Source organism: Orycteropus afer, unplaced genomic scaffold, assembly GCF_000298275.1.
Source record: "Orycteropus afer afer isolate SDZICR_OR568_19922 unplaced genomic scaffold, OryAfe1.0 scaffold00877, whole genome shotgun sequence".
NCBI classification, from domain to species: Eukaryota; Metazoa; Chordata; class Mammalia; order Tubulidentata; family Orycteropodidae; genus Orycteropus; species Orycteropus afer.
The window spans coordinates 251,672-264,730 of record NW_006922464.1 but is presented as its reverse complement, the minus strand read 5'-3'; the positions used below and the strand labels follow the sequence as shown (position 1 = coordinate 264,730).

Genomic DNA, 13,059 nt, shown 5'->3' with positions numbered 1-13,059 from the left:
TGTAAAAGTTAAGGAAAGGTTTATCTATAGAAGGAAATTTTCTTTGTTCATTACCAGGGGTGCAAGGGGAGAGAGGGGAACGCTGTTAGATAGATAGAGATAAGTATGGATTTGGGTGAAGAGAAGGACAATGTACCAAATTTTAATGACCAATATGGCAGCATTGAGGATGAGAAAGACATAGAGAGGTACATGGGAGCTACAGACAACAAATATGAACCCTTTTGTACATACAGTTCTACGTTGTCAGTGAAGGCTAGCATGGGTATATGGGTGGATAGATGGTTGGACAGGCTGAATGATTAGGTATGTCTATGAAATGGGGAGTGTATCCAAGACCATATATAGGATTGGCAGACAATGGTCCTATTAAGTTTATGTGAATGATCAGAATTCACAGGTGTATAGTAGAGGTGACAAGGGGCAAGGTTGTGGTCACTGCCTGGTCACAGCCAACTACCCAGAGGGACCGAGTTGTTGAACCTGCGGGCTTGGGACCATGGTCGCAGGGGACATCAAGCTCAATTGGCATAACATACTATATGAAACATTGTTGCACCTCCTACTTTGGTGTGTAGCGACTGGGATCTTAAAAGCTAGCAAGCTGCCATCTAGATGCAATAATGGATCTCTCCTCATCCAGAGCAAAGAAGAATGAAGAAAACCAAAGTTCATGGAAACAATTAGTCCTAGCAACTGGTACACCATCCGATCTGCAGCCTATAGGACTATAAGACCAGAAGAACTAGATGGTGCCTGGCTACCACTGTTATCCACTTGGAAGGGGATCTATGTAGGAGATCCTTGATAGAGAGGGAGAACAATGTGGAACAAAACTCAAAATCATCAGGAAAAAAAGGGGGGGCAGGTTTGCTGGTCCAATAGAGCCTGGTGGAACCACTGAGACTATGGCCCCTTGCTGCCCTTCAGATCTGGAATTTAACCCACACCTGTGGTTTCCAGCCAAACAAAAGACAGGCATATGAGTTGAACATTTACCTCAAGTAGATACACTCCTTGGAGAGAACAATCATGGGAGAAAGAAGGGCTGCTTATGCACAGGGAGACAGCTCAGGGGGCAGGAGTGCATGGAGGGATGGACACAGGGAAGAGGTAACTATGGGGAAGAAGTGGGAGGGGAGCTGTTGCATTGTGGTAAGCTGTGGTCAATGTCATGAGACAAAGTATATGTGAACCACTGTATGTAAAGTGAATTTGCTCTGTAAATCTTCACCCAAATCACAATAAAAAAAAAATTAATTAAAAAAAATGTGTATAAATTGTCAGATGGAGAAATAATTTGCTTTGTAAACATTCACTCCAATCACAATAAATTTAAAAATAAAAAAGAAACAGCAGATTACCCATTAAAAAATTTCCATGTTTCATAGAAAATTTTTAATAAAATATTCAAAATAAGTATTTTCCTGTCAGGCTATAAAATATAAATCATATTGATGATGATAGGGATTTTCACCCAGTAAGTAAAAAGATCACATAGAGAAAAATATTACTTGCTGCCAAAATTTTATCATTTCAATGTTTTCTACCTCTTACAGGACAGGAGAGAAAAAATTATAAAACATATGTCAAATCTAGAAAGTGGTAGTTATAAGACCCTGAACTGATAATATGGACTAAACACTAACCAAAAGTACCTTCTAACTACTGTAATAATAATGTAATACAGTATAATTGTGCTAAAATGAAAATCCTTATTAAATGCAGTATTTTGACTTAAGAAAATCCTAGATACAGACCATTTAGAAATACTGGGAAGCACCACACATGAGCATCATGAATATACATAAAACATCACAAAAAGAGAATTTAATAAAAGTAATGATAAAATGATAGTTCTAATCTATATTAAGTCATGAAAAACAAAAAACCCAAACCCACAGCCATCAGGTCAATGCTTACTCATACTGACCCTATAGAAAAAAGAAGCCGCCATAGTCTCCAAGACTGTAATTCTTTATGGAACCAGACTGCCTCATCTTTCTCCTGTGGAGTGGCTGGTGGGTTCAAACCACTTACATTTTAGTTAGTATTCCAATGGTAATCATGGTACAACCAGAGCTCTTTAATGTATCATGAAGGGCCCTTAAATTATAAAGCCAGAGAATAAGACAAAAGAGATTCTCTTGTTCTTGAACCTGCACCCTTTAGAATCTTTATATCCCCTGAAGTTGAGGAGAAATGTAAAACTAATAACTAAAATGAAGTATGGAATATACTTGGTTATTGTCGCTAACAAAAATAATATTAAGTAGTTTGTTGTAAATTATAATATTAAATAGTTTGTAATTATAGATAATTAAAATTAGACTTCAAATTATACAGTTCAAATTCTAACTCTATATTATTAGAAGTTGAAACATAAAGGGTTAGTTTGAATCTCTGAGGAGAAAGAGTAAGTAAGGGAATGGAATTGAGAAGGGGATAAATATGAGTTTTTAAATGTATATAAAGTATTTTTGTTGGATGCAGAGTTATTTGGGGGCTCATATTAACCTTTACACTTTTTGTATACCATTAAAAAAGTCCAACAAATAAAATTTTTTCTTAATTCTTATTAGAAAATTGAGACTAAAGGATAATTCACTGTCGATAGTAAATGATTATTTTAACACAAAAATTAAACAATTCAGAAATGTATACTGTGCATCAAAGGCAAATAATGAACTCTTACAGCTCAACAATAAAAAGACAACTCAATTTTAAAAATGAGCAAAGTATATAAATAGACATTTCTCCAAAGAAGATACACAAATGGCAATAATCACTTGAAAAGATGCTCAACATTACTGGCCATGAGAGAAATGTAAATCAAAACCCAAATGATACACCACTCACTAAAATAGCTAAAATGAAAATCAGATAAGCTTTGGCAAAGATGTATAGAAATTAGGATCCTCATACATTTCATGCATGCACATGTAAATGGTGCAGCCATTAGAAGACAGTCTGGCAGTTCCTCAAACAGCTAAACACAGAATTAGCAATTTCACCTTGGAATTGAAAATATAAATACACAGAAAATTTTACTTGAATGTTCACAGAAACATTAATCATAACAGCCCAAAAGTGGAAACAATCCAAATATCCATCAACTGATGAATGAATAAACAAATGTAGTATATCCACACAAAGGAGTGTTTTTCAGAAATAAATAGGAATGAAGTACTGATACACACTATAATGTGGATGGACCCTGAAAACATGCTAAGTGAAAGAAGCCAGTCACAAAAGACCAAATATTTCATTTAATAAAATGTCAATAATAGACAAATCCATACAGCAGAGTCATCATTTGCAGGGGCAGGGGTGACTGCTAATGGGTAAGCCATAGGTTTTTTGTTTTTTTTTTTTGGGGGGGGAAAAGAAAAAAAAAACCTCACTGCTATCAAGTCAATTTTGAGGGGGAAGGTGATGAAAATGTTCTAAAATATTCTATATGTTCTAAAATTAGTGGTGATCGTTGCACAACTCTGTGAATATATTAAAAAATAATGAATTATATAGAAAGGATAACTTTTATATAAATTATCTCTCAATAACGCTTTTATTAAAAATGATAGTAACATAATAAATCATTAAATAAGAATTCGAGTTCATACTGACATAAACATATAATTAAATAAATAAAAGAAACACAAGAAAAAGCTCTCACCAATAGTAGAATGCCATCTAATAAATGTAGAAGAAATAGAACTAGCAAATCACCTGACTTATGACATATTCAAGTTATGACAAACTGCACTTACCACTGGCTTTATTTTTTTAAAATATATATCCTATCATAAGTAACACGTATAACATGCAGTATTGTAGCACATAATTTGTTGATGTTATCATTCTCAGATATTCACTGACAGATATTCAGTGTTATGATTAACTGACTAAAACACTGCCATATAGCAGGCTATGGCCTGGTCTACCATGAAGACTATATTGGTATACATACAAGGAGTCATAATGGACAGAAAATAATGTTCAATTCTAACAACATACAGCAGTTGAACTACACACATGCCCAACAGCCATCACAAGTCTGACTTCAGTTTTATGGCACTGACACCAACAAATAAAGATCATATTTATAAAAGTACTGATAATAAAAAGGCAATAATAATGAAAACTTTTTAAAAAAATATTCAACGTACATCAGAACTGACAAGGGTTATCAGAATGGAACACTGTTATAAGCCGGGGACTATCTGATTTGCAACTATCATATCAATAACTGATTAGGCAAGAATCATTCATTAATGGATGCTAAAACCAGCTGGTAAAAGCATGATAAAAACAGGATATTTCCACATTATCAGAGAATTTTCCCACTTTATAGTGAAAAAATTGGGCAGAAAGCACTTTAAATAATCAAAATTAACATCACTAATAATGATGACACCATGTGCCTCCTGAGATATAACACATTGAGAAATACACATCACTTCAATGGCATGCCTGTCAAAAATGCTGATGAACTGATAACTTGAATTTAAATATTAGAAAACATCAGAAAAACCCTGAAGCATGGATAACTTACAAAATAAATGGCCAATATTCATTAAAAAATATGATGCCAAGACAATAAAAGACAAAGAAATAGTGAGGAACTTTTTCCATATCGAAAGACACACCTTTTAATAAAGATACGTCAGTTTATCATACTGTGGTGGCTTGCATGTTGTTGTGATGTTGGAAGCTACACTATTGTTATTTCAAATACCAGCAGGGTCACCCATGGGGGACAAGTTTCAGCAGAACTTCCAGACTAAGACAGATTATGAAGAGTGTGACCATGTCCAGTTCTGAAATACATTGTCCACTAAAAACTTTATGAATAGCAGGGACATATTCTCTGATATATTGCTGGAAGATGAGACCCTCAGGTTGGAAGGCACTCAAAATGTTTGACACAGTGGCTGCAACAATGGGCTCAGGAATAGCAATGATTATGGGAATAGTGTAGGACTGGGCAGTATTGCATTCTTTTGTACACAGTGTTGCTATGAGTTGGAACTGACTCAATGGCACCTAACAACAGCAATAACAAAGAAACGTGACAACCAAATGCAGTGTATGATCCTAGACTGTATTGTGGACTAGAAACTTTTTTTTTTTTTTTGCTATAAAAGACATTATTAAGTGAACTGACAATGTTTGTATAGGTCTGTGGGAGAAAGATGAGGCAGTATGCTTCAGTAATGATTCACAGCCTTGGAAGCCCTATGTGGCAGTTCTATTCTGTCCTATGGGGTAGCTAAGCATCAGAATCGACTTGATGGGAGTGGATATAGATTTTTTAGTTTATAGATTAGATATGAACCAGTTGCTACTGGGTAGATTCCAACTCATGTTGGAAACAGGAAATTATACTAATTTCCTGATGTTGTTAATTACACTGTAGTTATGTAAGATAATAATAATAATCTTATATTTAAAATTATTGTACACTGAAGTATTTAGGGGTGAAGGCTAATCATGTCTGTAACTTATACTCAAATAGTTCAGGAAATAATATTAAGTATACATAGAGAGAGAATAATAAAGCAAATGTGGTAAACTAACATTTAGAGAATGTGGATGCCAAGTACAAGGGAACAGGGGAATTTTTGGTACTCTTCTCACAACTTTTTTGTAAGTCTGAAATTATTTCAAAATTAAAGTTTAAAAAACCACATTTTTACTAATTTATTCTTGAAAGAAAATAAAAATTATTTATATATATATCTATATATTTCTATATAGATACATATACATTTTTTTTCCCCCAACATTTTCCCTTTAGGGAAGGTATCAATCCAGATAGTCTTTCCCCATTTTTAAGGACACTCGCACTAGGACTAATTATGTAAGAAAGGAAAAAAGTAAAATGAAACATAGCTTACAACTAATTACCATAGAAGAAGAAAATATAATTAGTTGTTAGAAGTAAAAAAATGTAGCATTCTTTGGTAATAAGTTTGGCCTTTTTTTCTTTTTAATTTAAAAAGATCAAGTAAATACCCCATTTCAAGCCTGAAATACATGTGAACTTTAGAGTTCAGTATAATTTTCTTTACCTATGAACATGATACATATTCAATAAAGCATAAAGAATTAGCCAAGTGTATATTCCATCCTGGAATAGGTCTCTGATTTTCCATTACACTACATTTCTACATCAATTACCAATACCACTGGATATAAGAGTGACTTCAAACCCCTTTTGGTGGTGAGAATGGAATAAATCTTTAATAATCTGGTTATAAAGGAGAGCTGATAGCATATGAACGTGATGACAAATCCAAAATCCACCAACATTAACCAAAAATATAGAGTTCACGCTTATCTAAAAAGTCCAAGAGAAAGCAATTTTCATATAGGACTCAACATTTTCCCCTATTTAATCTTACTTTTATTTATTTATTTTTACCTCTGGACAGGGTTCCACATGACAGTCTTTTATTGAACAATGGCCATCATCTGCCCAGAAAGGACATGGTCGCTTTAGATTAACCTTAAAAGGGAGAATAAAAGAATTAATGTTAGTAAACATGTAGTATAGCTATGGAATACTCTCTAAAGTGCCACTGTGCTTGGTACTAGGGATACGGGGATAAATAGGAAGGAAAAGCTTGCTGTCCTTGTTGCACTTATATATTTCAGAATTATAAATGAGTGCAGTTTGGGGGACATCTAAATTTCTTCAAAAAAGGAATAAAGTTCAAGTACACAGCTCATCTGAAGAGCACCAGAAAGCAAACCAAACTCACTGCCATCGAGTTGAATCCAACTCATAGCAAGCCCTCCTTGAGTTTCCCAGGCAGTATCTCTACAGATGTAGATTGCCCAGTCTTCTTTAATGTGTACCAGGAACTCTGGTGGTGTAGTGGGTAAGGCATTTGGCTGCTAACCTCAATGTTGGCCGTTCAAACCTGCCACTTGCTCCACAGGAGGAAGATGAGGCAATCTACTTCCATAAAGAATTACAGTCTTAGAAAGCCAGTGGGGGTCACAGAGTCAGAATTGACTCTGTGGCAATAGGTTTGTTTTTTTTATATGGTTAATGTGTACCAGTTTCTTAATGATATATCACTGATCAGGGTTCTCTCAAACATCCCCTCATTTAACAAACATGTTCTGAGCATCTACTATGTGTCAGGCACTGTGCTAGGCTCTAGGGGAAAAAGGCAGAAAAAGTACTTCCTGCCCTAGAACTTAAGTTTATTGAAGGAAACAGAAATTTTATAAATGCAAGTTTATTTATTAAAAGTTGTGGCAAGTACTACAAAGGAAAATCTAGTGGTTTGTGACACAAAATAATGGTTTGGTGAGATGGAGACCTCTAAGCTAAATAGGTTGAAAAAGGATAGATGAAAGTTGAAAGAAGTTGTCTCGATAAGATGATAAAGAGCTTGGATAGTTCTGGGAATTGAAAAACATCAACATAGCTGATGTTTAGAGGGCAAGAGGGAGGGTGGAAGGGAATGAGAGCTGAGGTAGGCAAGGGATAGATCATGTAGGACATTTTAACCATATTGTAAAAACTCCAGATTTTCATATTCTAAACATAATGGGCAATAGATCCCCCTCCAAGTGATTGACAGTGGTAGTTGGGCACCATCTAGTTCTTTTGGTCTCATAGTTATATAGACTGAGGACTGCATGGTGTGCCAGTCCTTTGGACTAATTGTTTCTATGCATCTTTGGTTTTCTTCATTCTTCTTTGCTCTGGATGAGGATATAACCATCACTGCATCTAGATGGCTGCTTGCAAGCTTTTAAGCCCCCAGTCACTACTTGCCAAAGTAGGATGTAGAACAATGTTTTTGTGTAGTATGTTATGTCAGTTGAACTTGACGTCCCTGGGGACCATGGTTCTGATTCCACAGGTCCAACTACTCATTCCCTCCAGGTAGCTGGCTGTGGCCAAGAAGTGACAACAACCTTGTTCATCATGATGGCTCCTTGAATATGTAATAGCCACCTTAATAAGTACCTGTGTTAAATGAAGTAAACCCCAAAAAACAAACTCAGGGCCACTGAGTCAATTCCAACTCATAGCAACCCCCTTTGCGTTTCCAAGGTGGTAAATCTTTACGTAAGTACATTGCCTAGTCTTCCTTCCATGGAGTGGCTGGTGGGTTTGAACCACCAAACTTCTGGTTAGCAGTCAAATGCCTTAACCACTACACCACCAGGACATCTTTAAATGAAATAAACAATATCTTATTATGAAAGAGCAAGTAATATATGAATAGAGACTGGCAAAAATAAGTAGAGACTCACAGCACAGAGGAGGGTATTCAACTCTGGCTATGCAGAGGTCAGGGAAGGCCTCAGGTAACATGTAAAATAGGTATGGTTATAAGTTTTCTAGAGAAAGAGATTCCTTGACAAAGTAGTCAGGATGTCTAAAGACAAAGAAGCTTGAAAGAGTATGACACATTTTGGGGAACTCCAAGTTCTTAGTCTGGGAGTCTCCCTTGAGTTCATGACTTGTGTATCTGTCTCGTTGATATCTCCATGAACATTCACAGGTGCTTCAAAATGTAACATAATCTAAAACTGTGTTCCTCCCCCTTAAAATCTTCACCATCTTGTAAATAACTCCAATATTATAGTTCTTCAGGCCAAAATCTTGCTATCATCCTTGACTCCTCTCATTCTCATCCCCACACAATGCCTATGAAAATCTGGTCAGTTCTATCTTCAGGATATATCCAGAATTTAACACTCCTCACCACTTCCACTTTTACCACTGTAGGTTAAGCCACCATTTTCTCTCTCTCAGATTTTTAAAAATGCTTTTTAAAGCTCTCTCTGCCATGCCCTTACATCCATAGTTTGTTTTCAACATAACCACCAAAGTAAGCTTTAAAAATCCTCCAAACTATCTCACTTGGATTAAAGATCAAAGTCCTTATTATGATTTACATGTTCTGGTCCTCCTGGCCTGCTACTCTTATTCAAAGGCCTCCCTACTGTTTATCAAATATATGAGACACACTGTCATCTCAGGACCTTTGCTCTTGCTGTTCCTTCTGCCTAGAATACTCTTTCCCCAGGTATCCATATGGCTTCCTTTCTCACCCTCTTAAGGTCTTTCTCAAATGCCACCTTCTCAGTACTATCTTGGCCGAGGTATCTGACCATGATCTGCAAGAGGAAGTAGGATTGCTTATAAAATGGGGGTAGGGAGGAATCTGTCTGGTACCCAGGTAATCCACTTGACCATTTTTTTAAAGGTCTGGAAAAAAATAAATATATATATATTTTTTAAGGTAAATGGACAGGTGTAACCCACCCTGGCCTGAGAAAGATATTGATCAGCGGACCACACCCTTCAGAGATCTCAAGGGCCTAGATTTTGCTACTAGATAAGCCCAAAACCAACAGAGATGCTAGCTGGGGCTAAGGTGGGTCTAGAATGGGTAATAGAGGAGGAAAATAATGAGTATTCTTTGTGGTCCTAAGACCAGATGAAACAATAGGGTCTGCAACTTGCCCCACTAACCTTTTTCTTCAAAGTATCCCCTACAAAGAGAAAAGCATTAGAATCCTTGAGAAATTGTTCCCAAAATTTATATGATGAAGAAGATCCCAGCAGTGCATGGTGATTTTTAAAATGCTGAGATCTTCTTTATCATATAAATTTTGGGAGCACTTTCTCAAGGATTCTAATGCACCTCTCTTCTCTTAAAATATGGACATATTTTAAAATACGTTAGTACAACTCCCTCAAAAGATGGAACCTAATTCCCCTCTCTTTAAGTGTGAACTGTACTTAGTGACTCACTTCCATACAGTTGAATGTGGTAGAATGACAGTATGTGACTTTTAGATTATGACACAAAAGTAACTGTTGCTCCTTGTTCTCTCTCTCATTGATCACTCACTCTGGAGAAAACCAGCTGCTTTACTGAGGACACTGGAGCAGCTCTGTGGAAAGGTCCACACAGCAAGGAACTGAAGCCTCCTACCAACAGCCATGTAAGTGAGCCGTCTTGAAAGTTAATCCTTTAGCTCCATTCAAGCTTTCAAATAAATGCAGTTCCAGGAAATAACACCTTGACTGATCTCATAAGAGACTCTGAGCCAGAACCTTCCCGTTAAGTCACTTTTTAATTCCTGACTCACAGAAGCTGGAAATTAATAAAGGTTTGCTATTTTAAGCTTTCAAATTTTAGGCTAATGTGTTATACAGCAAAGATAACTAATATACATTATAAAGAATGGACTGTGGCAGACACAGAACAAATAGGAGTTTATTCTCTTACAGTTTGGAGGCTGTAAGTCTGAGTTTAAAGGGCCAGGTTCTAGGGGCTGGGTGAAAGCCCCTCAACCTTGGACTTCAGCTCTGCCTCCTGCTCCCAGCCCACCAAAACTGGAGGCTTTACTTCACACAGACAGCTGCTGGCTGCTGAGGCTGACAAGCCCAGGATTGACAAGTAAAAAGGCACAGTTCTGATGTTACAAAACCATATGGCAGGCCATTAATTGAAGTCCATTAAAGGTCTCAAGGTCGGCAGAGCATGGCAGGCTGCTGAATAATGACACAGCTACATGCTGGGTTCAAGCATGCCATAAGCTAGAGACCATTCCCCAAGGCTTCTCGTCATATACAGGAAGCAGGCAACATCCCTACGGCAACTACTCAGCTGCTTACAGTAGATTGCACCATGGAGCTGATTACCAGTCTCATCACGGGGAATACTACATCCAGCTGCCCAGCCATTCAACCAGGCCCAGCCAAGTTGACACACAAACTTCACCATCACAGGTCAACTCTACTCTGGGGAGGTAACTCTTCTTCAGCCATATTTTGAGTGCCTTCAAACCTGAGGGGCTCATCTTCCAGCACAATATTGGACAATATTTCAGAGCTATTCATAAAATTTTCCAGTTCTTTGAGAAGTGGGTGGTCCCTTCCTTCTTCCATCTTAGTCTGGAAGCTCCATTGAAACCTGTCCACCACGGGTAACCCTACTGGCATTTGAAATACTGGTGGCATAATCTCCAGACTCACTGCAACAAGCCACCACAGTATGACAAACTTACAGATGAGTGGTAGACCTTTTATATATAGCCTTGATTTGATCATTCCTTACCTAGTCTAACTCTATCACCCTAATCCAAATCTATATCATCTTTTGTCTAGATTTCCATAGCCTCCTGCATGGTTTCTCCATTTCCTGTCTCAAATCTTTACTATCTATTTTGAAAAGAAAACAATCCCTCCAGTGGCTTTTTATCAAACTTAGAATAAAATCCAACATCCTAATATGACCAGTATATTAGTGGCCCTACTTAATATGGCCATTCTGAATCTGATCACTCCTACCTCTCCAACTTTCTCTCATTTACTTTCTTCCAGCTACACCTGCCTTCCTATCCCTCAGACACACTAAAGCTTATTACTGTATCAAGGTCCTTATACCCGCTGTTCTACTCTTCTTCTCTAGAATGCTTTTTTCGCAGATCTTCTCATTTCTGAATTTCATATTAGATAGGTTATCACATAAATATCACATTACCATAAATATCTTTGTTTAAAAGAGAGCTACCTACATCCCCTTCCCTACTTCCTACTACTCTTTATCTCCTACTTAATTTTTCCCCATAGCACTTACCTTATAACCTTAAAATTATACTTTACCATTTACTTGTTTATAGTTTGTCTCCCTAATTGAATAAAAACCTCATGAAGTCAGTCTTTGTCATACTGACTACTTTATCTGCAGCAACTAGAAGAGGGTCTAGCACAAAATAATCATTTAATAAATGGTCAATAAAGGAACAAAATGGATAGTGTCAGGCAGAAGTTATAAATATCAGCTATGGCAGCCAGCTGACCAGCTGCATAAAGGTAGACTGTGGTGTCTACCTATATTTGCTTACTTGCTTAATCATAAGTGTGTATACATGTGTTTGAAATTAACTTCTCTTTGCTTGTTTTTTCTGCCAGTATTATACACACTGGTGATGCTGAAATTGCCTTCTTGTTTATTTTATGGTTGCTAGAACTAGAAGAGTAGTGTTGTTGTTAGGTATACCATTGAGTTAGTTCCAACTTATACCAACCTTATATGTAATGATGAAACGTTGCCCAGGCCTGCACCACCCTCATAATCATTGTTTGTTTGAGCCCACTGTTGCAGCCGTTGCAACAATCCATCTTGTTGAGGGTCTTCCTTTTTATCGCTGACCCTCTACTTTACCAAGCATGATGTCCTTCTCAAGGAATTTGTCCCTCCTGATAACATGTTCAAAATAAGTGAGACAAAGCATTGTCATCTTTCTAAGAAACATTCATTCTGGCTATATTTCTTCCAAAATAGATGTGTTAATTCTTCTGGCAGTCCATAGTATATTCAATATTCTTTGTCAATAACATAACTTAAATGCATTAATGCCAATAGGACCAATAAGCAACTTTATGCTAAATGGAGAAATACTGAAGATTTCATTTTACTTAGATCCACAATCAATACTCACAGAAGCAGCAGAGAGAAAATTAAATGGTGTATTGCATTGAGAAAATCTGCTGCAAAAGACTTCTTTAAAGTGTTAAAAGGCAAAACTTTGAGGACTAAGGTGTGCCTGATACAAGCAGTGGTATTTTCAGTCACCTCATATGCATGCAAAAGCTAGACAGTGAATTAAGAAAAGCAAGGATGAAGATAAGTTGTTGTTGTTGTTCGGTGCCGTCGAGTCACTTCTGACTCATAGCAACCCCACGCACAGCAGAACGAAACACTGCCCGATCCCGCACCACCTTCATGATCCCAGCTATACTTGAGCCCATTGTCACAGCCACCATGTCAATCCATCTCGTCAAAGGCCTTCCCCTCTTTCTTTGACCCTCCACCTTGCCAAGTATGACATCCTTCTCCAGGGAATGGTCCCCTCTGACAACATGACCAAAGTAGGTGAGATGAAGTCTGGCCATCCTCGCTTCCAAGGAGCATCTCGGCTGCACTTCCTCCAGGACAGATCTGTTAGTTCTTTTGGCAGTCCATGGTACCTTCAGCATTTTTCGCCAGCACCACAACTCAAAAGCAT

The 13,059-nt window shown here is 37.2% G+C and overlaps 1 protein-coding gene across 1 annotated transcript in view; it reads right to left on the bottom strand.

Moving 5' to 3' along the window:
• Nucleotides 1-13,059, bottom strand: part of ERO1B (endoplasmic reticulum oxidoreductase 1 beta) — a 221,834-nt gene that overhangs the window by 161,354 nt on the left and 47,421 nt on the right. The window contains exon 3 of the mRNA XM_007958206.2: nt 6,428-6,511. Within this exon, the coding sequence (XP_007956397.2) occupies nt 6,428-6,511 (84 nt within the window). The remainder of the gene's footprint in view (nt 1-6,427; nt 6,512-13,059) is intronic.